Source organism: Ursus arctos, unplaced genomic scaffold, assembly GCF_023065955.2.
Source record: "Ursus arctos isolate Adak ecotype North America unplaced genomic scaffold, UrsArc2.0 scaffold_17, whole genome shotgun sequence".
Lineage (NCBI taxonomy): Eukaryota > Metazoa > Chordata > Mammalia > Carnivora > Ursidae > Ursus > Ursus arctos.
In genome coordinates this window covers 55,618,992-55,646,727 of record NW_026622841.1, presented here as the reverse complement: position 1 = coordinate 55,646,727, position 27,736 = coordinate 55,618,992, and the positions used below count along the sequence as shown (strand labels likewise).

General features: G+C 49.0%; 1 protein-coding gene and 1 long non-coding RNA gene across 4 annotated transcripts in view; both read right to left on the bottom strand.

Moving 5' to 3' along the window:
* Positions 1–568: 568 nt before the first annotated feature.
* Positions 569–6,297, bottom strand: LOC130543944 (uncharacterized). The gene is made up of 2 exons (XR_008959741.1): positions 6,051–6,297; positions 569–4,394 (listed from the first exon to the last, which is right to left on the bottom strand). It is a non-coding gene; the product is annotated as an uncharacterized LOC130543944 (long non-coding RNA).
* Positions 6,298–12,975: 6,678 nt separating this feature from the next.
* MTCL1 (microtubule crosslinking factor 1) overlaps positions 12,976–27,736 on the bottom strand; it is a 120,493-nt gene continuing 105,732 nt past the window's right edge. For all 3 annotated transcript variants that reach the window (XM_057313237.1, XM_044382846.3, XM_057313238.1), the window contains 4 exons: positions 27,104–27,400; positions 25,565–25,596; positions 19,601–21,140; positions 12,976–14,167 (listed from right to left, as the gene is read on the bottom strand). In XM_057313237.1, coding sequence (XP_057169220.1) covers positions 13,973–14,167; positions 19,601–21,140; positions 25,565–25,596; positions 27,104–27,400 — 2,064 coding nt within the window. In that variant the 3' untranslated portion in view covers positions 12,976–13,972. The remainder of the gene's footprint in view (positions 14,168–19,600; positions 21,141–25,564; positions 25,597–27,103; positions 27,401–27,736) is intronic.

Below are 27,736 nucleotides of genomic sequence, written 5' to 3'. Positions count from 1 at the left end.
TCCAGACAGGGAAGCACTGCAGAGAACGAGGTGGGGCTGGACCCTGCCCCGTTACATGGGTGGGGAGGCACCACCACCTCTTTAATGAGAAGGAGGCTGCGGACCATAGCCAGTGTTTATGACTCCGATGTGGATACTATGTTGGAATACTCTCTGATGTTGCTGTGAGCTCAGCTAGTTGCAGCAAATCCTCTTGCTATCCTCGTGGAGCTCTGAATCCAAGAACTGAGCTAGATATATTTTATATGGAAAACATGAATTAGAAGGGCCCCATCTGAGTCAAGAGTCTCATCCCCAAAGTGGATAAACCGAGACAAGGATGTCTTTGCAGGGTTCACCTGCTGCTCCCAGAGTAGACCAAGGCCCAGCCTCCTGTGTGGGCAGCACTGTGTAGTTCCCTACACGGCAGCAAAGAGGAATTAAGCCTTTCTCTTCTGCTGGACTCAGGGGTCGCTTGACACAGGTCTCTACTGACTCATCTCCATATCCCTGCAACCAAGACTGGAATGTAGTAGATGGTGAATGAATATCTGTTGATTGACTGAGTGAAAGAGTCTTGACTACAGGATGGATATGTAATTAGACTTTATTCTGAAAACATAATCACCTAATAATAACTCAGGTGACTGGCCTATAAGATGAATACAATCCCTGGGGTGATTTAGTAACGGCAGGTGATCAGAAGTCAGAAGGAAAGCTGGATTACGGTTGGCCTCGTGGGCCCTGTAGAATTGTGTTACGACTAACAGATGGCACGCTAGGCCCGCATTATCTGTACTCACAGCTCTTTCTCTTGCACTTGATGCATATGAGAAAGAACCAGTGGTACAAAATAGCGTGCCTCCTTACTCCAGGAGATGCTGGCATAGAACCAATAACAGCAGATGCTCTGGAAGGAGGAGAAAGGTGTGCCCTAGCTGCTCAGTGTAGGGTAACCCCTTGGCCTGGAGCTATGGTTCCCTGAGGGATGGGCTAGTCCACTCAGGGGGAATTGTGGCTTGGGGGTGACACGACCCTGGAGGGGCAGCTTAGGTAGGGGATAGCTGTTAATGCCCAGGTGCAGACTACCCAGTGGCTCTTCCTTGTGGGAGCCATGGATCTATTATCAGACAGGGCTTTCCAGAAAACATCTTCTCACGAACTCCACCAGTGGTATCTTATTACTCCCACAGTTTCCCCACTACCACTTTCCCCTTTCTTTTCCTAAAAAACCATCCCTTCTTCTGAGCTGGGAGGATGTCCTGGGGATCTCTGAATAACAAGTGTCTCAGCATGAACAGGAGCATGAAGTGAATGGAGGATGGACAGATGGGTGGCTGGATGGGCGGGTGGACAGGGAGACGACTGAACAAACAGGAAGAAAGTGATGATAATAATAAAGGAGTTAAACCAGGAATTAGGGCAGAAGCATAGCACATCTCTGTGTCACCTGGTTTGGCTGGTGGATAGGCACCTCGTTATTAAAGTCCAACAGTAGCTTAAAACACAATCGGGGTTTGAAGCACACCCTAGTCTAAGCCCTGCTCATTTGTTACCCGATGCTTATAAATGCTTCATGGTGGCATAACCCACACAATTAAGACAACAATGGACATCGGAGAGCAGTGAACAGGGGAGGAAGGAAATATGTATATATTTCCTGGAAGATTTTGAGAAATGGCTTATTCCTGGGGATCACGTATTTTTGACAAAATGTCATCTTACAGAAGCACACTCCTGGACAAATGTCAGCAGATGAACGCTCCTGGCATCAGGCCACCTCAGACATGGGTGTGCCTCTGTCCCCAACCAGCCTCGCTCTCTGGTGCAACGGCTCGGGTGGAAACCAGCTTGGTTTGCAACCGTGTGTTTGCCAACATCTTCCAGCGGCACCACAAGAAATACCAGTATGTGTTGCTACCGTGACAAATGCCTGGCCGGGCGGTTTCTCTCCATGATGGGTCTGGTGGCAAAGCTGTCAGCAACTTGCGGGCAGGAACCCAGTCTGTTCGGCTCCCACCATGTGCCCAGCCCCAGCAGAGAGCCAAGCACTTGGCAGAGGTCAGATGTTTGCTGAAGGACTGAACAAAAGGCACCATGTGAGGAGACTGGAGTGGGACTTGTCTTTTCAGGACTAAGGGAGGGTCTGTTTACAAGGTCTCTGGGTCCTGACTCTTCATATGCCACCTGTGGGGCTTAATCAGTCTTATTTGAAGGTGACCATGGAGGGTTGAGCTTCTCATGACCCCAAATGGTGCATGGGTAGGAAGCAGATTACTAATGATGTGTTTCTGCAGATATTTAGAAATGCTGCTGGAAGGTTTCTCCACTGAGCTGGGACAGGATAAATGGTGCAGAAGGAGCACCTGCCAGCTGCTGGCTGTGAGCACAGGCTCTGGGTCAGCTGATCCAGGATCTGAGCTGCTGCGTCCACATTTATTGCCTATAAGTGACCTAACCCCTTTGAGACTCAGTTTCCTCATCTATAAGACGCGTAGGATTGTTGCATTAAATATGATAATACCTAGTACATGGTTGAGTGCTTGATAAACGTTTGTTACCATGTTAGTGATTAATTATAATTCTTGGATGTATTAGGCCCAGCCAATAATTGCAGGGCTTAGGCGGAGAAGGAACACAAACTGGTCAATTTACTGGAGGCAAAGGGAGAGGTGAGGTTTCTGACACCTCACTGTTCCAGTCACCCCTTGTCTTCTTCCTCTGAAATAGCTCCAGATCTGCTTGGCCCATGGTGGGCAGGGGCCTCTGAGTGGTGGTGCCCCGGGAGAAGGTAACGGCTAAGTGACCAGAAGACTTGAATGAGGGAAAGTTCTAGAAAGGATGGAGAAAGAATGACTAATGGGAAACAGGCACTATATTCAGGTCCCCAAATCATAAATGTATTAAAGGAATGATGTGTATCAAATACTTTGTGAAACCATGGATCTGTCTGCAAACCGCAGCTATCAGTATTATAATGTGCTTATTATTGTGCCGTGTGTGTGTGTGTGTGTGTGTGTGTGTGTGTGTGTTTATGCTAGGCAGTGGGCTTTTCAGGGTATGCGGGTTAGCCTATATTCCTTAAATGTTAATGCTTTTATTTATATTTATTAAGTATTTATTATTCCTTAAATGTCCCCACCCCTGCCCCCCCAAATTGGAAATGAGTGTGTTGGATCCAACAGGCATTTCTTGAGGGTCTGCAAATTTGTGCACAGCACTGTGAAGTTACAAGGAAGAGAACACCTACCTGCATGGGGCTCACAACCCAGTGCACCTGCAAAGCCACGCTGCCTTAATTCAGGGTTCCAAGGAAGCCAGGAATAGGTCCCTTTGGCTTTCACCTCACTGCAAGTGGCAGAGCAAAATTAGGCTGCAGGAAGCTGGAAGTATAAACCAGCCTTCCTTGGCGAGTGCACAGCCACCTGCTGGGCTGCGCCACATGAGGTGTGCTCTTGCCCAGGGGGAAAGCAGATCAGGTCATTCTAAACGCAGAAGAAGAGGTAAGTTTCTGGCCTCCAAAGCACATGCCCCATCCGCTCTATCCCCCACCTGGAGCAGTGACTTAGAACCCATTTTACCATTTCAGCCCATTTTGTCAAAATGCCAGAGTCCTGTGCTCACCAGATGCCGCTACTGATGCTCACGAGTGAGGCCTGCGAGGTGTTGCTAGGCAACCAGGCATGCCCTGCACATCCCCAGCCGCTCACCCACGTCACCATCCTGCCTGCAGCTCCGCTGGCGCTACTGCGCACAGGTGCGGACCCAGCCCTCGCCTTGACCGCCACGGAAGCAGTTTGCGGCCCATCTGGTCTCCCAGGCCGCGAGTTAATGTTGGATCCAATCTCCAAAGCGGCCACTGGATGCTTTATGGGGCATCAGTACCTTGAGTATAGTGTCCCAAATTTCATTTAAAAAAAAAGCTGCTTGGTCCTGGCTCCTCCCCTAAGTGGGTCAGGGTAAATTTAGAAAAGATCTTTAGTGGCTCTGAGAATTAAATTCAATTTGAACTTGACCTTTGAGGACACAGTGTTCTCAGGGGGAAGATGTTCCTGCCTTGTTATTTTGAGGTTTTCCTTTAACCAGTATGGCCTGGAAATAACCTCCTTCAGGACCGAGGTGTAGCCAACAAGGCAACAAGTGACTGGAGAGGTCCCCTTCTGTGGCCGAGAGAAGAGCGGCTTTCCATACTCAGAAATCCTCTCTGTTTTCTTGGGGCATCGAAATTGCCAGCACAAGTGACCCCACAACCCTGTAGCCCCAGAGCCCATAGGAGTAAATTCTGCCTTAGAAAGCTGTGGCTGCTCCGGAATCTTGCAGAGGAGTGACTTTGGGGCTTCATTCTAGTTGAATGGGGACTAGGAAAATTCTTGAAACTCTCTTCATGCCCCGTAGCAGTGAAAAGTCAATTGTTCCTATCGAAATGAAGGGGTGAGAGGATAATAGAGATGAGAGGAGATGGGCTAAGCAGCCTTGTCTCCTCCCCCCACCCCAGCCAGCCCTTGTACCGCCCCTCCCCCACCAAAGTCATGGTTTTGCTCACACGGCAGGTTGGGGTGGGAGGGCACCTGGGACAGGGCACTGGCCTCCCTGGGGATGAACACATATTTTAAGTAAACAAAGTAAACCTGTGGTCATATTTGAGGGTGCTGAGAGCCCCATCTAGTTCTGTGGTTCTATACTTCCCCTTCAAAGGATTACGTTCTTCGATGTAGAAGTGCCTTGGACAATTTCCCTGCCTTCTCTAGAATCTGTGAAGCAAATATAAATAATGTGTCCCCAGTGCCCAAGTTCATCCTTCTGTGTAAGGTGTTATGTGAGGGTTTAATAGGCCATGATCCCTTTAGAAAGGGTACCATATTAATACAAGAAACAGTTGTGAGTAACCATTACTTTTTGTGATCACATTGAGAAAAGGATTCTGGTCAAATAGGTCAACTGATGCTATGTTACAATCTTGAAAAGGGATGAAGTCAATGAAATTTAAGACATGACTTAGTCTCAAGCTCCAGGGCAGAAGCAGGTGAGCTGAGTTGGGCCCAGGTCCACCGGACCACCTAAATGTGTACCATAGCAGGGTCACTTCAACATGGCGGCCTGGCCCCATGTGCGAACCCCGGGCAGGGTGGGGAACGGGGTGGGTCTGAGGCAGCTGCAAGCTTCTGTACAGTAAAGGCTTCGGATGAGTCACGCTTTGTCAATTATTACCGTGTAACCTTGAGGCAACCAACGACTTTTCTGATCCTCAGTTCCTTTAGCTATGAGGTTAGGACGTGATTTACAAGATAATCGAGAGAATGAAATGAGATGATACTCGCTTGTGTTTCTTGAGCAGTTATCGCAGGACAGAGTGCTGACCCACTGCTTCAGTCCTCACAGCCACCTTATGAGGCAGCTGTGGTCATTCCTACTTTCCGGAACGGAAAAGCCGAACTCCGGAGAGGGTAAGGACCATGCCCGCAGCCACATATTGTGGTGGAGTCAGGATTTGTGTCCACGCCTGGCTGGCTAGACCTGAAACTCTTAAATGTTGTTAAGACTGTGGCTCTCCAACTGTGCTGTAAAACAGAATTAATTCTGATGGGGATTAATTCTTTAAAAATTTGTGACCCCCAGGTCTCACCCCAGAGCAAGTGTATCAGTGAGTCTGGGAGAGACAAGGCTTTATTTTATTTTATTTTATTTTATTTTATTTATTTTATTTTATTTTTTTATTTTCTAAGCCCCGGGTGATTCTAGTGTGCAAAGACATTTGGGAACCACTAGGTTAAGAAATTCTCTACTGGTGGTTCTTGATTCGGGCTGCACAGAACCACCAGGGAAACATCTAAAATATACAGCTGGCCACACCCACAGGAGTCCGATTTATGTGGTTGGGGGGAAAGGCCTTAAGTTACTCCGGGTGATTCTCAAACGCAGCCCAGTAGAGACTGCTGGGCTAAGTTACAGGGAAAGCACCCCCAGAAAATGGTTGCATTCTTTCGTTACTTAACACGTAAGGGCTTGGTCAGGATGCTCTTAAGTTCTCTTCCAACCTGTACTTGTAATTCCCTGGGACAATCACTACTCACCTTTGTCTCAGCTGGCTGGCTCAAGGGAGGAGCTCCGACAGCAAGGGAAGCTAGGAAGAAGAAAAGGAGCAGGAAGCAGCATGGTGGGATAGTTGGCCCTTCCGGTTCTGCTTCCTACATGTAGTCAATTAGTCCTGTAATAAGCACAGTTCTGCCTTCATCTATCTTCTTGGCTAAAGGAACTGGAAATTTCTCTCATTCTGAATTTGAAGAATTCAATAAGAAAATTAATAACTGTTTGCACAACTTTAACTTCTCTTACGTCTTGTTAACATGAAGTAGCGCTTCTCTATGCTGTGGAAATTTGATCTCCTGTTTGGATTTCTTCACATGATTCATACATATATTTACAATTTTTTGGACAGTTTTTTGAGTCAGGTTGGGCTAAGGCATGCTTCATTAATGAACAATTCCCATATTTCACTGGCTTAACACAAGGTCTTCTTTGTCCCTCATGCTACATATTTAAAGTGGGCCCGTGTATGACAGTCACTCGGAGGCCAGCTGGATGGACACAGACTTCCACAGCTGCCAAGGTACAAGGTAAGTGGTGTACTTACTGGCTCTTAAAACTTCCAGCAGGAAGTGACACCTATTGCTTTTTATCCACAATTCATTGGCAGAGAGCCAAACCCAACTTCCAACGGGGTGGGAGGAGCTATTTTATTATGTGCTCAGGAGTACATGGAATATTCATGAAGAACTCTCATGATGGACACAACCACATTCACATCTAGCTTCTTTTTTATTAGCACTACCTTGAGAACACTGGTACAGTCCAAAGTCTAACTCACAGGTCCACAGGCATGAACTCATGATAAGACAGAGTAGATGAGGCTGCTGGCATCATGAGGAATGCCATCATTGAGAGTCTTCTAGTGGACAAGAGTAAAAGTGACTCCTTCTACAAAATGCCATAGAAGATGCCCAAGAAGCAGTAACTGGCATTCCTGCAAGGGCAGTCCTTACTCTGGGAGGACTATATTGGGATGGATGGCAGTGTCCTGAGGGTCAGGATAGATGAACAGATTTTCTCGTCTTGGTTTTCTTTCCAATAGAGTTTAGCATGGCATCACATTAGATAAACATACCAGTTCAATATACAAAAGTCATTGAAAATAATTTTGAATCTATCTTGGAAAATCCAAAAGGAGTATTACATGCATAACTTTGATAGTACTTCTTAAAGTTCTTCTCACTCTCTCCCTTCCCTCACTATTTCCACCTGGAGAAACCTTATGCATCCTTGAAGACTCTTACCAAACAGATAAGCCTGCCGTCCTCCTAGACCATTGCCCCAGGCAGAACTAATCCCTTCAATGGGCTCATTCTCCACTTACATATGCTATTATGACACATATTATATTGTACGAAAATGTGACATTTATATATATATATATTTATTTATTTATTTTATTTAACAAAACCTAGTGGCAGGCACTATTCTAGGTGTTTAATAAGCATTATCCTCCTAACTTTCCTATTAGGTGATTACTATTATTCTTTTTATTTTTCATATGAGGAAACAGGCTCAGAGGGCATAGGTAACTTTCCCAAGGGTGTCTGGTTAGAAAGTAATGGAGCAGGATTTGAACCAAGGAAATTGGACACCCCTGACCTGGTCATGAGCCTCTTGGGAGCAGACCGGTCACATTTATGTTTGTATATCCCCAGGCCTAGCCCAGTCCTTGGTCATTAAGACTGTTTTTTACACGAATGAGCATAGTATTCAAACCTGTTGATAGACCATAACTTATGAGCCCGTTTCTAAATTTCACTGTATAATTTGTGCTGCCATGAAATCTATTTTACAAATTACATTGATTTCATTGGGGTTATTTGGGGGTAAATTCCCCTAGGTGAAATGATTCAAAAAGTATAAACAGTTTTATAGATAATTGCTCAATCATACTCCAGAAATTTGGGATTTAGAATTTAGAATTCCATGAGCTATTTCTAGGTGTGCCTATTCCATCAGAATATCTTCAGGGCTTTGTTTTTATTTCAGTCGGCTAAAAGTGAATTTAAAGGGGCCCACTGCTGGCCATGGGTTGATGAATGATGAATTGCTCCAGGATTACCATAGGGATGATGAGGTTTGGAGTCCTGGAGCCCTGCTGAAGTTTATTAGCTCACTGGGAAGTTACAGAAGCTTCTGTCATTGGCATGCAGTGGGTTTGTTCAATCTAATGGATGGAATTTGGCCTAAGAAAAACAACGGTCGGCTTGCCTTGTGTTCCTATCCTGTTCTTTTGGATTAGGTTGTTCAGGCCCTATCACTGCCTCCCCAGCCCTCCCCAACCCTCCCCATGCCTGGAGTCCTCAGTCGGCCCCCTACAGAGACAAGGATGGAGGCATTAAATTACACACGATGGAAAATAGCTCAGAAGTGCCAACTTCCTTATGAAGGATCAGAGCTTAAAAACAAAATAAAATGCAACAACACGGGAATACGAACCTTGCTCTGTGATTTTCTGCCCCTGAAGGGATGGGAGCTAAGAGGGAAGACCGGTTCTTCTGGGCCCGAGGCCATGGGCAGGCCTGCTGACCCAACCGGAGAGGCCGCAGAATAAATAAGGGCTTCCTTCAATTTTTATCTGAACCACAGGGTCAGTTCTGGAGTTTGGTGATGGGGCCTGCAGAATCCTCAGCAGCGGATTCTACAGCCCGGTTCTTGACGACCAGCACGTGGCGGTCCTGGTGGTGACATTGCTAATAATAACAGGAGCGGAAAGCTGTCCGAGTCACCAACATGGCTTCTCTCGGTCGACATAACTGTCTTTGACCAGGATGCCTTCCAGCCTTGCCCCATTCTTATACTTGTATCACAGTAACCTTCTAAAAAGTAACTCCCCTGCTTTTTACCATCTTCCAATGGATTTTTTCCCCACCTAACCGAAAGTCCAAATCCTTTCCTGTGGGCCACGGAGCCTCTCCCAAGCTCCCTGGTCTCTCCCTCTTATCAAGGCCACAATGGACTTCCGCTTCCCGAAACACCCCTGGCGCATGCACACTCCTCATCCCAGCTTTGTACCAGCTAGTCCCGCCACCGGCCTGCAGCCGACAGCTGCTCCTTCCTCTGCTCAGAGGGTATCTCCCCAGGGGAGCCTTTCGGTTCCTCTCCACCACACTCCCACCTCTGTGCTCTGGGTTCTCGTCACGAGAACGGAAGTTCTGCAAAAGCAGGAGCTTGTCTCTTCTGTTCACGTCTGGTGTTCGCAACTCCTAGCACAATAAACCTTGATCCTTACAAGCCTGGGAAGTAGGTATTATTGTTGCTGTTTTTCAAATGAGTCTTCAAGAGATGGCCCAAGCTTACACTACTTTAAGTATTCAAATCAGAGTTCAAACCCCGATTTTTCCACTCGCAGTGCCATACTGACTCTAGTGACCCAGGGTGTATTAAAGACCCAGGGTGTATTAAAGACCCAGTGTCATCAGATCCATTCAAACAGCCAGCTCGCTTATGACTCAGCCTGATTTCTTGCTATACTGGTTTCTTGTGCACACTGCATTCAAAGAAAGGTGTGGAAAGCACTAAATGCAAACCAAAGACAAGCAAGGTGAGCAGAAGACGTACTGGGGGCCTTATGAAAACAACTATGTATAAATTAAAGACACCAAAGTGCCTCAGTGCTGTTGGGTGATTAGTGAGAGTCTTAATTATTCATGAATTGCCTCCTTTGGGCAACTGGGGAATGCCGAAGGTTGCTTAAAATAACCAAAGCATGTCCTTTTGTTTTAATAATAGACATGTTACCATCAACTGGTGAATGAGTAAAGAACACGTAAGTGCATCCATGCAATGCAATAGTGTCCAACTATAAAAGGAACAAAGCTGACACATGCGTGCTACAGTGTGGCTGAGCCTGGAACACACCACGCTAAGTGAAAGAAGCCAGACAGAAAGGGCTACATATGTGACTCCATTTATATGAAATATCCTGAATAGGCAAATCCATAGCAACTGAAAACAGATTCATGGGTGCCAATGGCTGGGGGAATTGACCGTCTATTTCCTTTCTGGGGGCTGAAAAATGTCCTAGGTGTAGACAATGCCGATGGCTGCACAACGTTGGTGTGCAGGCCCCTGAATGGTACACTTTAAAATGGTTAAAATGGTAAATTTTATGTTATGGGTATTTTACAATTTAAAAAAATCAGTGACTTAGAAAATAGAAAATAATAGTTGTCCTTCTCAGCAACTTTTTGAACAAAATAAATAGGCTCAACCTTGGCAAGTTTAATTTTAAAAGAGGCTGAGGGGTGCCTTGGTGGCTCAGTTGGTTAAGCATCTGCCTTCGGCTCAGGTCATGACCCCGAGGTCCTGGGATCGAGCCCCACACTGGGCTCCCTGCTCAGTGGGGAGTCTGCTTCTCCTCTCCCCTTCCCCCTGCTTGTGCTCGCTCTTTCTCTGTCTGTCAAATAAATAAATAAAATCTTTTTTTAAAAAAAAAGAGACTGAAACACAAATGTACTAAATAAAAAGTAAAATCATGGAATGCACAGATATTAAAAAAAAAAAAAAGAAGCCTAAGTCTAGTACAGTTAGATGAGATCTGTCTCTGGGCTGCTGGTGCTGGTCCTGATCCAGTGGGCAGGCCCCGTGTGTGAGGGCTGCTAGCTGGGCTCCAGGAATCTGCTTCTGCCCCTTTCTTTAGGACATAAAAGCAAGTGGCACATTGAGGACGGCTCCTGAAGACATTAACAGACACTCCCTGCAGGCTGGCCCCTGGTGCACCTGCTCCCCTTTCAGAGCCCAGCATTACCCATTCAGGGTATGCCACTAGGCATTCATTTGGACAGGAGTCTAGAACATGATTTCATCTGACTTATTGTCTTGCTTTTGCAGGAGTTGGAATAGTTCCACGACAAATGGACTCAAGAATACATACGCCCAACTATTAGAAAATTGGACAGTCGGAGAAGTTCCCAAACTGGCTTTCAAGGCACTGGCACCGTGTGGTGTGGTTCTGCTCATTCCAGGCTCTGCTTCCAGCCCCGTGAGCCTGTCACTGCTCCCGTCTGATGTACTTACTGCCACGAACTCACACTCTGCTCCTCCTGGTCTCCCAACCCCATAACCTCTCCCTGTCTTCACACTAAAATCCTGTTCTTCCTTGAGGTCCAATTCAAGCCCTACTGTACTTAGGATTTATACCACAGCAGTTTTGCATTTAGCTTTAGTGCTTGGGAATCTTACCTCCTCCAACCAGACAGTATATTCTCTCTGATGACCAGACCTCTCCTTGTAACTCTGGGGCGCCCCGCCGTCATACACAGCCTTCCCTGCCCGCCAGGCACCTTCGCCTCTATTCTGCCAGCCCCCTGGTTCTCCTCTGCTGGGCAAATCTGTCAGCGATTGGCTCAGGGAGTGATGTATGAGTTACAGGAGACCCATGAGATTTAGGATTCCAGGGGCTTTTGCTGGAGCCACCAGTAAGAGATCTTCTTTCTCTAGGAGTTGAGCAATGAATAGGAGCCGCTGGGGGCCATTGGAGCTGACTCGGGAGCAGAGTCCAGAGTTGGTGGCTCTGGATTGTGACTGCACTTCTGGCACTTTTCCAGTTATGAGTGCCAACGACTTCCCTTCTTCCTGCTGGCTGGTTGCTTCCAACTGGAGAAACACTAATGCACCTTCCAGCATTTACTATGGGCACAGGATAGGCACAAAAGTAAGGTTTGTTGACTTGTTAGTTAGTTTGCACCTAGAGTAGTTAGGCGGAGTATTTTTTGCATTAAAAATTGTTACGGTGATTAAATATACACGAACATTCACCATTTTAATCATTTTAAGTGTAGAGTTCAGTGGCATTAAATACAGTCACATTGTCGAGCCACCATCACCACCATCCGTTTCCCGAACTTCATCATCCCGAACAGAAACTGTACCCATTCAACACGCACTCCCTGTTCTTTCCTCTCCCCTTGTAACCTGGTAACCAGTATTTTACTTTTTGTATCTATGAATTTGATTACTCTAGGTCCTTCACAGAATTGGAACCAGACACTATTTGTTATGTTTGTGATTGGCTCATTTCACGTAACATGGCGTCCTCAAGGCTGGTGTGTGTAGTAGGCAGCACGTATGTGCCAGAACCTCCTGGCTTTCTAAGGCTGAACAGTATTCCAGTGTGTGGACAGACCACATCTTGTTTATTCGCTCGCTGACTGACAGATTGTTTCCGCAGGTTGGCTTTGTGGATCGGGCTGCTGTGACATCGGTGTGCACGTAGCTGTTCAAGTCCCAGCTTTCAGTTCTTCCGGGCCTACGACCACAGCTGCTGGAGCGCTGATCGGCTTCCCTTCAGGACCCCTCATGCTGTTCTCCACAGCGGCTGCCCCAGCGGTGCCCCAGGGTTCCAGTGTCTCCACATCCTCAACAATAGTTGGCATTTTCCATTTTGGGAGAAAATATTTAGTTTAAAGGCAGAACTGTGGTAATGCTGGGAACAGAGCTTATTCTGCTAGGGAGTCTAGAGAAGGATATTCGGCCTGAAGTAGTTCTTACGCTCTTTGGCAGCAGCACCTCTTCATAAATCCCTACTCTGTCACCCACTGACAGGCCAGGTGACATCTGCCGAGGAGGGAAGCACCCTCTTGGTGATTGGCCACTCCTGCTTTCCCAAGCAGGGGAGAGGGAGAGAGGCCGGCACAGTTGGACTTGTGGGTAACAGTTTCCTCACACCTCCATGCCCGCCATGTTTTCAACCACAACGAAGTCGCCGTTTCATCGGCCCCAGGACGCTCTTATGGAGAACAGGGAAGCGGTGGCGCACCACGCGCTCACAGTGTGCCCCCAATGAGGTGTGTTAGCAGCAGGACCTCCCCTTTCCCTCGTTCCCCTGGCTACGGAAAGCTGTCCCTTGAACCCTTAGAAGAGGATGCAGGGCACAGTGAAACATGAGGTCCCGGCACAGGCCGCCATCTTGTAAAGGCTTTATTTCTACTTCATCATGGTCTCATACAGACTCCGAGGCACCATCCTTTGATTCAGTGTGGTACCCTCCTGACTTTTTGTAGTGCTTTTCCTTAAACAAGAAAATTTTGAATAAACACTGTATATTGCCAGTTCATCGTTAACAATAATTTAAAAATGCCATTGCTGTTGTATCTCAATGCAAGAGGACAACGATAAAAGTACAGTACGAGGGATTCACAACGTATTACGGTGGGACAGATGACTCACACTTAAGCGATGGTGAGACCACAGTAGCAGTATGTACATGCACCCCAGCGCTTCAAACCCAAAGACGTGCAAGTCAAGTAGAGTACGTGGATTATACAGCGAATTCGGTAAGCCCAGATGAGGACTCTGTACCTTTGCAAGAATGCGGACGCGTATCCCCTCCCATAGAGAGGATATCTGTCTTGTCGACTGGCTTCATGGCTTTTTCACTACAAAAAGTTCACTGAATCAGACAGTCTGAAGCATTTCAAAAATTCTTAAAAAACAAAAACACTGACAAAATAAAATTAACTTAAAACACTCTAATTCAGCGTGGAAATAAACCAAACCAAAGTGTAACAGTGCAAATTTAACAGAGAGGCAGTCAGTATTGAGAGCAAGGGTGTTCAGAATCTCTTAAAATGTACATCTTTAAAACTTTTATTTTTTAAATTTATTTATATCTTATCTAGCTTTTTTGTTTAATATACTGTGTGTAAAAAAGATGGAGACAAAAATAGTTTTCTGAGCTATGAAAAAAATTAAGTTATTACAGGCACGTTTACGGTTTCTTTCTAGAAACATCTCAGGTTCACAGGTTGGACATTCAGCAGCTGTGTGTTTTTTAAAAAACATTCTTTGACCTTGGGAAAGCTAGATCTCTCCTTGTGGGCGGAGCTTGGTAGATGACCACGGTGTGGTTATGCAAATTACAGGGAATTATTCCCCGATAATCCATGCAAACTTGCACTCGTCACAGGTGTGTCTTCTCCCCTGGTGGCTCCTCGTCGCCGAGCTCCTCCAATGAGGCTGGGTCTCCGGGTGATTGAGCCGGTGAGGCAGTGGGGGAATGTGAGGCCCAACGGGACGGAGGGCGACGGTTTGCTGGTCTCTCGGGCCTGGAGAAGCAGGGTTCTAGGGATGGAGCTAGTGCGGAACAAGGTAGTTCCTTCAAAGCCGAGAAAGAGAAAGACAGGGTTACTCGGACCGACAGTTCCTCTTGGGGGGGGGAGGGGTGACTCTCCCCAAACACACTTCTCAACAGACTTGAGTTCAGTGCAATGAATTAGGGTCAACTTCAGAATGTTAATTTATATTTTGTTCAGGGAGAATAACTTAAGATGGTAAGTGAAAAATTCCACGCGGATGGTCAGTGACACAGGGATGAGAAGATAGCAAATCATGATCAAGATATGGCAGTGGCGTGAGATGGAGATGTTTACGCAGCATCTTCAGAATTGGGCTGGAGCCTATGGGGGGGGGGGAGAGCCACAGGCCACCTGGTCATATCCCGACCCAGCTGACCCCATCCTTTTGGCCATCCTGAATGATCTGCTAACCACAGTGACCCGGCCGGAAGAGGCCAGCCTCCCTCTGCTTTGGTCTGTTGGAGGCCCATGAAGAGACCGATGATTTATCCAGCTGCATTAGCAACAAGACTCACCTTAAAACGAACTCTGCTACTGCTTATTCCGAGCTGAGTGGCAGTGGGTTAAACAAACTCCCACGACATGGAAAAAATGCTGCAGGCAGAAATTTTAACTTCGGTCTAGTTTTCTTTAATGACTCTTCCTTGCTGCAGCATTTTAAAAAGTGGAATCAGAGTGTGCTTGTGCTTCTGTTAAGTCATCCTACGCCTTCTGAGAACAGATTGGGCACCACACACTCAACCAGGGGGCCAACCACCTACCATACTTCTTCCTAAGGGCCCGCGCTCCTTTTCTGGTGGTAGGAGTGTCGAGCTCCCTAGTGTGCAGCACAGGAAACGAGGATGCCCACACTTGGAGCATGCCGGTGCAGAGGAGCGGTGGGGGCGTGAGGGAACGGTGAGTTCCACGGGGCGGAACCCGGCCGCCCAAGTGACAAACAAGAAAAGCTGAGATGGTAAGCCACTGCAATGAAGAATGACAGAGGACACAGGCGCTCAGAGCCCGTCAGGAAGGGCGGCGGACGACTGACAGAGACGGCACCAGCAAGCGCAGAGGCCAGGATGAGGACGGTTTGGTCTGCGGAGCAGGGAGTGACAGCAGAGAGAAGACGGTGGGCTGTGTCGATGGGCAATGGGAGGAGGGAGGAGAAGAGGGAAGGCGGAGCCCCGGCTTGGGCTCGGTGCTTCTGGAAGAGTGATGGAGTGAGGTGGTCCCCGCCTCCCCGTGGGCCCCGCGGAAAATGGCATGAACACTGGAGACTACTCCTAACCGTCCCCTGCCTCTTGGTGACTGCGCGTCATAGCAAAGGATGGGGAAGCCTTGATGAGCAAAGCACTCCCCTGATGGGAACCATGGCAACCAGGAAGCCCTCGCCCACGAGGCCCGGCCTGAAATAGCTGAAAGGCAAACTAGGCAGGGTGAGCTGTGCCCCCTCACCTCAGCCCGCGGGTGCGCATGCGCTGGAGATGCGGGGCTCCGGAAATCCGCCACCGCTTTGTCTTTTTCTGTCTCTGCTCCTGGTATTGTAAGATTTAGGTGTTGTGTCGTGTAGGGTGTAAGTGCGTTGTGTATGAGTGTGTTACATGTGGGGCAGGTGTGTTGAATGCTGGGATGGCTGCTGCCATGGTTCTTTTTCCCACACCACTGCAGCCCCTTTCCACCTGGCCGCTGCGGAACCAGGACAGGCTTCTGATCAGACAGCGGGGTGCCACCTCTTCCCTATGTGAACCCCGGTAGGAAGAAATGTGTGACCATGGGTTTAAGGACCAACTTTTCCCTCAGTAACACACCAGCACAGACAAGCAAACGATCTTGTCCTTCCCAGAGAGGCTACTGCAAGAGGCTGTGTGGTCATTTTATCTTGCGAGCACCTTTTTCGTCTTTGAGAGCCAACCGTATTTCTGTATTTAGCACTCCGAGTTAAGACCAGTGGGTGAGGTGGGTGGGTGACTAACTCTCGATCAAACAGTAAGTTGGTCTTTTTTCACACGCCTCAGTTCGGGCTCAGACGGCAATTCTGAGGCTGTTTTTTGGAACAAGGGATGGCTTTGTTGTTGATTCATCCAACAAATATTTATTGAGCAGTCGCTATGTCACCTATGGTGGTCACCTGGAAGGACAAGATACATTTGGATTTATTCCTTCTGGTGCGGCTGTTGAAAAAGAGAGAAAAGCCTCATCGTGTTAAGCTCACACCTCATTATAGTATCTGGTGGTGTGCATGTGTTTCCAGAATACCAGTGAGCAGGTGCAGGCAGACTGGGAAAACGCGCAGCTCTCAGACCCCCACAAACCAGGCCTCTGTGCCCGAGACAGTCCCCTCTCTCGCCAATATCCCTTTACCCCTCTGAAAGCAGAGAGCGGGAATCTCAGCAGGATTTCTTCACAGTGAGCACTCGCTACTCCGTGGAGCAACTGGGAAAGTCTAGGCCTGCCGATCTGACCCTGAAGACGGACTCCAGGCTAGTGCAGGCAGGCAGCAGGCTCCATGGACAAGGCAGATCTAGCTGGCATGATCGGCCTTGTTTCTGAGTGTCAGATACCAACCCCAAATTACACAGAGGACCTTTCCAGACGGTGTGCAAAGAAGGTAGAGAGCACTTACGGCGTGAGGCAGGCAGGGCTAGAGTCCCCAGGGGGCAGTTAGTAAGACAGTTTGGTTCTGGACAGAACAGACAGAGAAAGAAAAGAAAAGCAAGTAGGTTGGAAAGTATTTTTTAAAACAGAGGAACAGTAAAGGTTTAAAGTCAACAAGCCTGGTGGCAGTTCCTGGGACAGCTACCAGGAGAAACGTGAGGCCTGCAGAAGAGGGCAGGCGTGCTTGCAGGTACACGGGCCTCTCTCTGCGTGGGTCCAGGCAGTTCGGAGCACGGAAGGACCCTCACGACAGAACAGTAACAGACCTCTCCCTTCTGCTTTCTGTTCTTCCCTGATTTGCCCTTTAGCATTTCACATTTCAGAAAGCCTTTGGGGTGCATAGAGATGGAAGTCACATGACTGCTGTACTTGAAACAGAGGATTAAATGGTCTGTTTTAGTCACAAGGATCACGTGGCCACTGCTTACGCTAAAAATTTCCCCTTGTATTTTCCACTAGACAAGGGAGTAAAGAGTAGCACTGCATTTCCAGAATATTCTTTTCCTTACACCACAACTCCCCTCTTAGCTTCTCCGCAGGGTAGAGCTGTAGCACCAGCTTTACAAGAGAAAAAGAGGATAAATATAGCCATGGGGCAGGATGGAGAAAAGACAAGGGAGATTTCCTGTTGTGCCCCCACCAGGGAGGCCCATGTCCAGGCCTCCGAGGGAACATTCAGGGAAGGATCCACAGCCAGGCGCTCAGTGCAGGCTGGATAATCAGTATTAGTCCTGGTGATTTTGGAATGGAAACCCAGAATTACTTACTACATAATTTATGGAGTGATGGGGAGGGGTTTCCAATGGGCCTAATATAGGAAGTCAGTTTAGACGAGGAAGACCTGGAATCTAGAACAAGCAAAATTCCAACAGAAAAGGAAAAAAGAGCCCACAACGTTCAGTCTCTGCCAGTGAGTGCTCCGCGCAGGTCCTGAATCCCTGAACTTGGCCAATCATGTCTTTGGTAGCGAACACACTCAGTGAGAAGAAAATCTACTCAGACACTTTATAGAGGACCCAAGTGGCAGGGGGACAGGCATAGCTCGGTTCTGATAAAACCATCTTCATGTCTTAGAGCTGTGATTTAGCCATTAAGCGGTTGTCTTTCTACTATCATAGATTGCCTGGAGCAGTCACTGTAACTCAAAGCCCTTTTTGGTTCCTAAACATTAATTTCTCCTTAGTTTCTAATATTAATGGACATTGCAGACACAGCCAGTTAATGCTTTGGGACAGAGCCCTCATTTCAACTGATTCCTCCAGAGCCCTAAGAAGGTAGGGCACTCACACAAACAAGCCCTCTGCAGTACTGAGTCACTCACCTCAGGCCCCTGGAGGGAGGGGGGTAACAGAAGCCCGCAGAAGACACCATCTGTCACCCGAGAACACTCAGCCATGGTATCTGGTCTTCTCAGAGCACGTAAACAACTTTATCACAGAGATGTGTATGTTTGGAACGTGGCCAATATACTATCAATATTAGGTTGAATGAAATGGCAATTGCCATTTTCTGCAGGTCACTGGCAATTTCAACATGGTTTGACCTATTTCAGCTTTAAACTCTATATTTTGAATTGACTACTCCTTGGTGGGTTAAACTGGGAGCCCCTGGTTCCCCCCACCAGGGAAATGTGGAAACACACCTGCCATGTCTCCCTACCTGTGAAGCCAGCGCTGCCTGGGCCACGGTGGCAGAGCAGGGCCGCAGCCCGGCGAGCGTATGTCTCTCCTCTCTGACCCTTGCCACCTGCAGGAGCTGCCTGGAGAATGGTTATGGGTATCTGGATGCCCCGGGTGTGGAGTCTGTCCATCTAGGCTAGTGGTGAGTTGGCCTCACCCTCCAGTCTGCACGCGGGATCCCCGGCTGACCAGTGTCTGACGGAGGTGGGGACCGAGCGCAGCCTCACCGCACCAGGCCCGCAGCCCCACCCTTTCGCTCCCAGCATGTCGGGCTTTGTTTTGTTTTGCTCATTCCTGAAGTGGAAACACGGATTGTTTTTAAAGTGCTGTGCTATGGACATACTTCATGTGGAAACGTGTGAGAACAAAATTCAAGGCTGACCCACTGGTGAATAATGTCAAGGGGGATATAATAATAATCGCATAATGATAACAGGGGCCGGGATGTGTGGTCCTATATAGTGTGATGATAATATGAGAGATGTGAGGGGGATAATAGTAGTAATCACATCGTTTGAAGGCAGGCTTTTGATCTTATCCATCTGTTTCGCCTGGTTTTACCTCCAGGGAGATTCGTGGTAGCAGAGGGCACGGGATTTGGGAGACAGAGGACTGCTAGTGTGTACTGAAGCCCGCACTGGAATCTAGACCTTCTGGTACGTTCCTGACGGAGAATGTTCTAGTATCCACGCTATCACACCCGCTCCGTTGTGTTGTCCCGGATAAAGATCTCGAGCACGCAGAGCCCTGAGTGACTCTCACACACTTCACACACACACATTTCTAGGACACAGATTCACACGGGAAGAGGGCGAATTATGAAGTAAAAGGCCCAGACAGCCAAGCAGCAATCACCTACAACCAGACCAGAGAACCTGAGCCAAACCCTGAGCTGCATCTTCAAGAAAAGATCACTGAGGACAATAATATGAACTTTTCTTTAGGAGTAGGTCAGGGCTTGTTTCTGCCTATTCCATTCTCCCATAAACCCTGTACCTTCCCAGCTCACAAGAACCTATTATGGATAAGGATTCTTGAAATCAGATGACCTAGCAAAACCCCAGGTTGACACATATTTTCCTGGCATCTAAACAGAAGAGCTGGTGGGGTGAGGGTTAGAATACTCAGCCTTATTACCTCGATGGACCCTGGTTCAGCTTTGGCTGTTTCTCCCATGTGGCTGTCACTGGTAAGACCTGGGGGCCCGTGGGGGGCCTGCCTCCTCTCCTCCTTTAAGGCATGCTCCAACAGCTTCTTGTTCAGGATCCGGGCTACGTTCTCAGTGAGCGTGTAACCAGGGGGAGCGGATAAGTCCTGCCTCAAGGGCGTGCCCTCTCCCCCATCCTCCCTCCACGTCTCTGAGCCAGCCCCGATGGGGCTGGGGGACCGTCCCCGGGAACTGGGGCCAGTTTCCTGGCCTGGGCCCAGCTCCGGCCGAGGTTCTGCTGAGCGAGACCGACTCCCGGCCCGCGTCCCCTTCTGGAAGGGGTCCTGCACCACGGGGCTATGGTCGATGATGTTGAAGAGGCTGGAGAGGCCATCGTTGATGGCGGTGTGCACAGGGCTCTCTCTCGTGGTGGTAGAGCGGGCCCAGGCTGACTCGCTGCACCCCTTTGGGGCCAGCCCCAGGGAGGTCCTGCTATTTGGCTGCTCAGCTTTGGGGAGGGGCTTCCTCTGCAGCTTGGGAGACCCGTACTTGGGGGAGCAGCATGTGCGTTCAAACTTGGCCTGCACCTTCTCGATGGCAGGGGCTACCTGCCTGCTCCTAAGGCCTCGGGAAGGAGACGATGCGGGCGTGGCACCACCCCCTGCCTTTGGCGTGAGACACTTGTGGGGGCTGCTGGTGATGGCGCTGCCACGCAGGGCTTCGGTCTGCAGGCCAATGTTGATGGTCTGGACGGTCTGTGTCCCCGTTGTCCGGGACCCATTGGTCTGGCAGGCCATGTCCTTGAGTGGAGGCTTGGGGGGACCAGAGCATATGGCGTTCCTGACAGAGAAGGCCACCTCCTTCATGTCATCACTCATGTTCTTGGACATCTGCAGGCTGTGTAGTGGGGAGGCAAACCCCAGGGGCGTGCAGAGGGCGCTTTCGAGGGGCCGCAGCGCTCCCTCCACATAGTCTCGGGGGTGTCTGGAGGGGGCACAAGGCCACCTGCTAAGCACATGTTCTGAAGGACCCCCCTTTGTGTCTCCAGCGCCCCCCCTGGCTCTGCTTGTGGGAAACGGGCACTCAGGCTCCGACCGGCCTTTGCCCTCACCCCCTGCCACCACGATGCTGTCCACCCTGCGCACGGTGGGCGGGCTGTGCAGCACCCGCACCCCGGCCTGCTCGGCGCACACGTGGCTCCGCAGGGGCTGCTTCTGGCAGTGCTCTGGGCTGGTCATGGTGTCCGTGGTCATGGTGACACTCGTGGTGAGGTACCAGGAGGAGTCGGGGAAAGGCTCGGCAGTGGCCTCGCTCCCTGCCAGCCCCCCCTCGGTCCTGTCTGCCCAGGGCTCTGGGGGCCTCTCGTCCCAGCTCTTGCTGTTGAACTCCTCGATGTACTTCAGGTCGTCAGGAGACAGGGGCGGGGTGACGTCCTCCTTGCTGCTGGCAGCCGGCAGGCCCTTCTCCGGCAGGAAGGGAGAGACGTCCATCAGACGCTGGAACTCAGACATGGAGGACACAGACACAGCCCTGGGAAAGGGGGAGAGAAGAGGGTGTCAGCTGCCTGCCGGCCAGGAAGTGTGCTCACCTGCCACCCCTGACCCAGCGCAGCACGCGCGTCCTGCCCACAGGAGAGGTGCCCGTCGTGCGTCAGTCTCCGCCACGACTATCGGAACACCTTCTAGTCGCTTGATGTTCTCCGCTCCCAAGCAGCCCCTTGGATGTTCACTGGACTTTTAATGGCTCTGGAATTGTTCTGGGAGCCTTGTATGAGTCAGAATGTAATACAGGCGGCCCTGAAATACTATGGGAACAAGAAGAAGGCTGGGCTCTGGGGTGGTCAGAGCTAGGCTCCAAACCCACCTCGGAATGTTTTTATTTTGGCCTTTGGATGCTCCATAGGAAGGACACCTGGCTGACGAGTGCCTGCAATTCTTCACCTACTAGGAGTTTCCTGAGTTCCAGGCACTGTGGCAGGTGCTCGTGCGACTGACGGGAACACAACCCCATCCTGTTCCCAAACCAGCGAATGGTATCCGAGGAGGGGTGGGTAGCACAACATCACAGCTATAATCTGAAGTCCTGTTCAGCCGCCAGCCTCATCCTCATTGGATGAACGTCTAGTGAAGTACAGCTGACCCCTGAACAACATAGGGGTTAGGGGGTCTGACCCCCATGCAGTTGAAAATCCATGTACAATTTCTGACTCCCCCAAACTTAGCTACTAATAGCCTACTGTTGAACGAAAGCCCTGTCGATAAGATAAAGTCTATTAACACATATTTTGTATATGTATTAAATACTGTATTATTGTAATAAAATAAGCTAATGAAAGAAAATGTTATTAAGAAAACCATAAGGAAGAGAAAATACATTTACAGTACTGTACTGTATTTACTGGAAAAAATCCACATCTAAGTGGACCTGTGTGGTTCAATCCGTGTTGTTCGGGGGTCAACTGTACCAACTGTCATCTCCAGAGGCCAAATGGAAGATGTGGAGCAAAGGAGGGACGTGGAAGGTGTGACGGGTGGGCATGTAATTTCCAAATACGACTTCAAACAGAAACTCCATCCGGCCCTGTCGAAATCCACCAACAGGGCTCGGCTCTCCCCTCCCCCCGCTCTCTCCTGTACAGCGCAGCCTGTTCCGTGTTCTTGCTCCTCCTGTATTCCTGGGCAAGAGGAAGACGCCTGCAGACACACAAACCCATGGGAGGGCGAAGAGGGTGAGCTAAAGGAACAGCCAGGTCGGGGTAAGTGCTGCCTGGCGGATGTGGTTTGGGTGCAGATTCTGCCGTACACACTAGTGCTTTCGTCCAATATATTTCTATTTGGTATGAAAGTCCTGACTGCCTCCTATAGGCCAGCACAGGCACCGTATGAGGGGCTGGGGATTCCAAAATGCTAAGACAGGAGGTTGCTGGAGTGCTCAGGCAGCTAGTCAACCCACCCAGGGCAAAGCAGGGGCGGCCAGGAAGGAGGCTCAGGCCGGGACCCTCTGGCCAGAAAACCCTCTTATTGGGGTGGACGGGGAGGCGGGGCATATGCAGACTCACGGTCTCTGCAACTAGACCACTTTCTCATAGGACATATTTATATCTGCACACCCCAAACAGAAGGTTAAATACCTAGGGTTTCAGACCAGCACAGGTGCTGCCAAACAGGTCCCAGATGGACAGTACATGGGTCACGCCACTGCAGAAACCATTAATGATGGTGAGGCCAGAATTGGGGTCTGTGTACCACATGGATTGGCCCACAGAACCGGCAAAACTCTGGGCGCCTTTACCCTCACCCTGGGGACACATGCTCTTGTGGTCGCCACTCTGGGGTAAAAGAGAACAGGCTACAAATGGTACCAGTAGGCCTTTGATCTTGTTATTTCTCACTAGGGGCAAGAGTTAGTGATATTTTCTGTTTAGAAATAATCTACAAACTCTCCCATGGCCCGATGAATAACCGAAAGCTGGCTACAACTAGCACTGAAAATAAAAAGAAATAGAAGGGATGGGTCAGTTTATCATGGGTATGAAGCTTTCTGGCAAGCGTGATTTTTCTCTTCTTGCCTCTGGCCAAGTCAAGGAGCTGCTGAATTAATAATGAGCTTCAGGTGCCTGGGTGGCTCAGTGGGTTAAGCATCTGCCTTCTGCTCAGGTCATGATCTCAGGGTCCTGGGATCCAGCCCCGCATCAGGCTCCCTGCTCGGCGGGGAGTCTGCTTCTCCCTCTCCCTCTGTTGCTCCCCCTGCTTGTACTCTCTTTCTTTCTCTATGTCAAATAAATAAAATCTTAAAAAAAAAAAATGAGCTTCAGAATGCTGTTCACTGGGGGCTGGAAGTGCTCTGTAGGTACTGAAACCCCAACTCTTTCTGCATTTCTTGGACACGGCTTGTCTAAGACCCGTTGCTGCTCATGGAGGAACTATCCTCAGAGTTAAGCCAGTGCGCCTGTGTGGGGCCTTTCCACCTCCAGGGCTTGGATGGATTTCGTGGAACGGAGGTGATGTGGGCAGAGAAAGGGGACACAGCAGCCTTAGCAGTGGCCAACGTGAAACAGATACAAAACCAGGACACATCTGAAACGTGCCAGTGTGTGAAGGCGCACAGAAGAAAAAGTACGGAGGGAAGACAGGAAACTGCTAGAAGCAAGAGGGAGAAGGGGATGGTGCGGACAACACATGTACTTTCATACCTCGGACATTTTGATATGTAAGGTTTCTTTTAAGATTTTATTCATTCATTTGAGAGAGCGTGAGATAGAGAGAACACAAGTGGGCAGAGGGGCAGAGGGAGAGGAGAAGCAGGCTCCCCACCGAGCGCAGAGCCCGATGCAGAGCCCGATCCCAGGACCCCGAGATCATGACCTGAGCTGAAGGCAGACGCTTAACCCACTGAGCCACCCAGGCGCTGCTGATATGTAAGTTTTAATAATATTTCTGATATTGTGATATTTAAGTTTTAATTTAAGATTAACTTTTTAAAATATGGATGACTTTTGAAATTAATAGCAGCAACAAATATAAAAAATAGGAGGCGCCTGGCTGGCTCAGTCGGTGGAGTGTACGACTCTTGATCTCAGGATTGTGAGATCGAGCCACACGTTGGGTGCAGAGATCACCAAAAAAAATAAATAAACTTAAAAAAAAAGAGATAAAAAATAAGAGCTACTATGCAGGGAAGAGCTCTGTGAAGAGAGCTAAACTTTGCTGCCTGTTCCCTCTGTGTCGGGCGTTGCTGTTTCATGTGTAGTAACACATTAAAGCTGTAAAGAAATGGAAATTCCTTCTGTTTACAGATGAGGAAACTGAGGCACAAGGTAGTTATTACCTAAGTCACCCCAGGGCACACGGCTAGCGAGAGGCAGATGTGCTCTGAAACCAGGCTCTAGTTCTTGAACGCGGCCCCGGACTGTCCGAGAACGACCAGACAAGACAGCCTGAAGGCCAGCAGCGCACCACAGGCATTTTGGGTGGTTGTGGATAAACCCGATACAGGGCAAAATGGGCAGGACACAGTAATTCACGGACTTGAAGTTCAATAGGAAAACCAGGGACGAGGAGATCTGGAAACAGCGAATTGCCCTGAGGAGAAGTTTCCTGTGGTGGAAACAGCATGTGATCATCTGTAAGGAAAAAGCATGTGTGGGGGGTGGGCGGTGGGGGGACTGTGTACAGGAAATCCTTCCGCTCCGCTGTGTATTTTTAATGTTTAAATTTAAACAAATTTGCTTAGATGTGTCTTTTCAGGTACATCCTATCATACAAACGACCTAACATAGCTGATAACTAACACCACCGGCATGACTTGCTTTGTATTTACGTCAAGGTTTACTGCCGGGAAATAGTTTAATAAATCCTCCCGGCAGAGCTTCAAGTGCACAGTATATAAAATGTCTCACATGGGGCGCCGGGGTGGCACAGCGGTTAAGCGTCTGCCTTCGGCTCAGGGCGTGATCCCAGCGTTCTGGGATCGAGCCCCACATCAGGCTCCTCCGCTATGAGCCTGCTTCTTCCTCTCCCACTCCCCCTGCTTGTGTTCCCTCTCTCACTGGCTGTCTCTCTGTCGAATAAATAAAATCTTTTAAAAAAAAGATGTCTCACAGCACATCAAGAGGGAGTCTTTCCAGACTAAATGAGAAGTGAGGGGTTTCTGTGGACTTTTCAGAAACCACCAGACACAACATTCCTTTATATACACCCCACACAACTGTAACTGTTCTCACCATGACACTAACACCCACATGCGTACAGCGTGTCTCTGGCCTTTCTATTGCTGATAACGGAAAATGCCGTATTTGTGAAATCAATAATAATAAAGCAACGACTTATTCAGAAGTCTTGCTTTAAGTCATTCTCAAGACAGTGTTACCACAGACGGCGGGGACAAGATAGAATTTTAAGAACAAGAGGTTTTAATTTCAGTAGCCGGCTATTGCTTTCATCAGTCTTGCTTACCTTTGAAGATTTCCCTTGTGATTTTCTTCTTCCTGTAAAGAAGAAATAAGATCGTCTGAATCAGTTAATATTGGTTGCCAGGCACTTTCAATGTGCTAAGTGATTTGTTTTGCTCTTCGGCCACAGGAAAATACCACTTGAAAGGTACACCGAGGCGCAGTTTTGGTCGGGAATGCTCCTGCCCCTCAGCCCTTTGAAGTATAATAATAAAACCAGAAGCCACAGCGTGATGAGGGCTTGGCGCTCCCGCAGTCCAGGGAGGAGCCCCCGTGAGTGAGAAAAACTGGCCATACACTTCGTCATGAAGAAAGTGGCTCTCCTGCTTCCTCAAAGGAAGCTAACTACGTGAATCTCAAAGCTGGCTTTTGTAAGATCTGAGTACATCTGAATGTGTGTGTGTGTGTGTGTGTGCGCACACGCGTGTGTAAGAGAGAGACAGAGAGGAGGACGAGGAGGTGGGGGGGGAGAGGGAAGACGGGGCCCCCTAGAGAGGAAGTCGGGAGGCTCTGTCCCTTGGTCTAAGCCTCACTGTAGAAGGTGATGCAACAGCCTTAGGCTTGAGCACTTTCTCAGCTGTGAGCTTGGCTCTTTGGTATCAGGTGAACTTACAAGGACTTCTGCTCTGTGCAGCTCAGTACCGGGCCCCGGTCACTGTGGACGGGACCAGGGCAGGCTCCCGACCCCAGTCTGCTTCCTCTCTGCTGTGCAGCTGCACCAGGAGAGTTGCCAGTAGACTCAAACAGGGCAGCATCCTGGTGCTGTCATGCCCCTGGCCGCCTCCTGCTGAGAACGCACTTGACCTCCCAGCACCTGGCTGAAGTCTAGCTGCCCCGCATTTCAACACTGCTTGACACGATCTCTTCGAAGTCTGTCTTTGTCAGGTTAAGTGACAGGTACAGCAACTGTTAAACTGATTCACACGTAATGATTCCTCAACTCCAACCCGGTTTTCAACCCCACTGTAGAAAGGGCATAACCAGAAAAACCTGACACGGCGCCATGGGAGTTCCAGCCCACAGCTTACTCCCCGATTTGCCGATCTGATTTACGCACGGCTTCTAAGTGTTGGATTCCACCCCCCTTTGCACAGAATAAGAATTTATACCATGTCACTGTTTAGTGACACTTATTATTTCCCCATGTGAGGTACTTTCTTTAGAACAGAATTTTTTTGTTACCAATAAGTTGTTTAGAACCAGAAGGCTGCTGTGATTTCAAGAGAGGTTGCAGACCTGTACTTCCCAGAATGAATGATCTCCTCCTGTGTGTTTCACTGGACCCGCTCATGGGTGAGACTTTCGTTTACACAGGACACAGTCCTGTGTCTCCAAACCCAAGACACGTTGGCCAAGTGAAACCGAATGCAGCACACGCTAGGAGTTTGGGCTCTGGGCCAGCCAGCAAAGCTCTTGGCACTGTGAGGGTTTCATGCTTACTCAACCCAGAGGCTGCGATTTGCGCCTGCTGGCCAGGTGGCCAGGTTTCCTGACAACCCCCGGGTCTCACAGCAGGTAACTGGACCCCAAATCCCAGGCCGACCTGGGGGAGGCAGTTCCTGAACTCCCGCTGGGGCCCTCGGGCCGGAGGCTCCTCTGGCTCGTCATCCAGAGACAAGGCGTCCAAGTAGAGGTTTTCCCGTGCTGAACATCTGTCTGATTCCTTCAGCTTGGACAGCGGCCGGTCTTCAAATGGGGTGGAGTCGGTGTCTACGCAGGGCCATATCCCCATGGGACGAGGCATTCGGGGGCTTCCGGGGTGGGCAAAGGGGTGGATGTTGCCTTCCTTTTGATCACAGAGGAAACTGCCACTTCTCCGGGGACTGTTTTCTTTCTGCAACTTGAGGGTTTTAAAAATGAAAACAATTAGCCTCACTCCTCTGTCTGTTGCTCTCCCTAAGACCGCTGCTTCTCCACAGTTTGGGACTACATTTGGGTTCATCGGAAAGACTGTGAGAAGTAAATGTTCTTAAAAGTTCTGACCTTAATTTCAAAAGTAATACAACATTACAGATGCTTTTATTAAAAACAAATCACAACTTTATCCGGACTGGAAACACTGCATTAACCGCACACATGAGCCAACTCCTTCTGCCAATAATATACATATATATATATAGTACTGTATATCATTTGGAGCACTGTTCATGGGAAACTATACATTTATTTTTTAGAA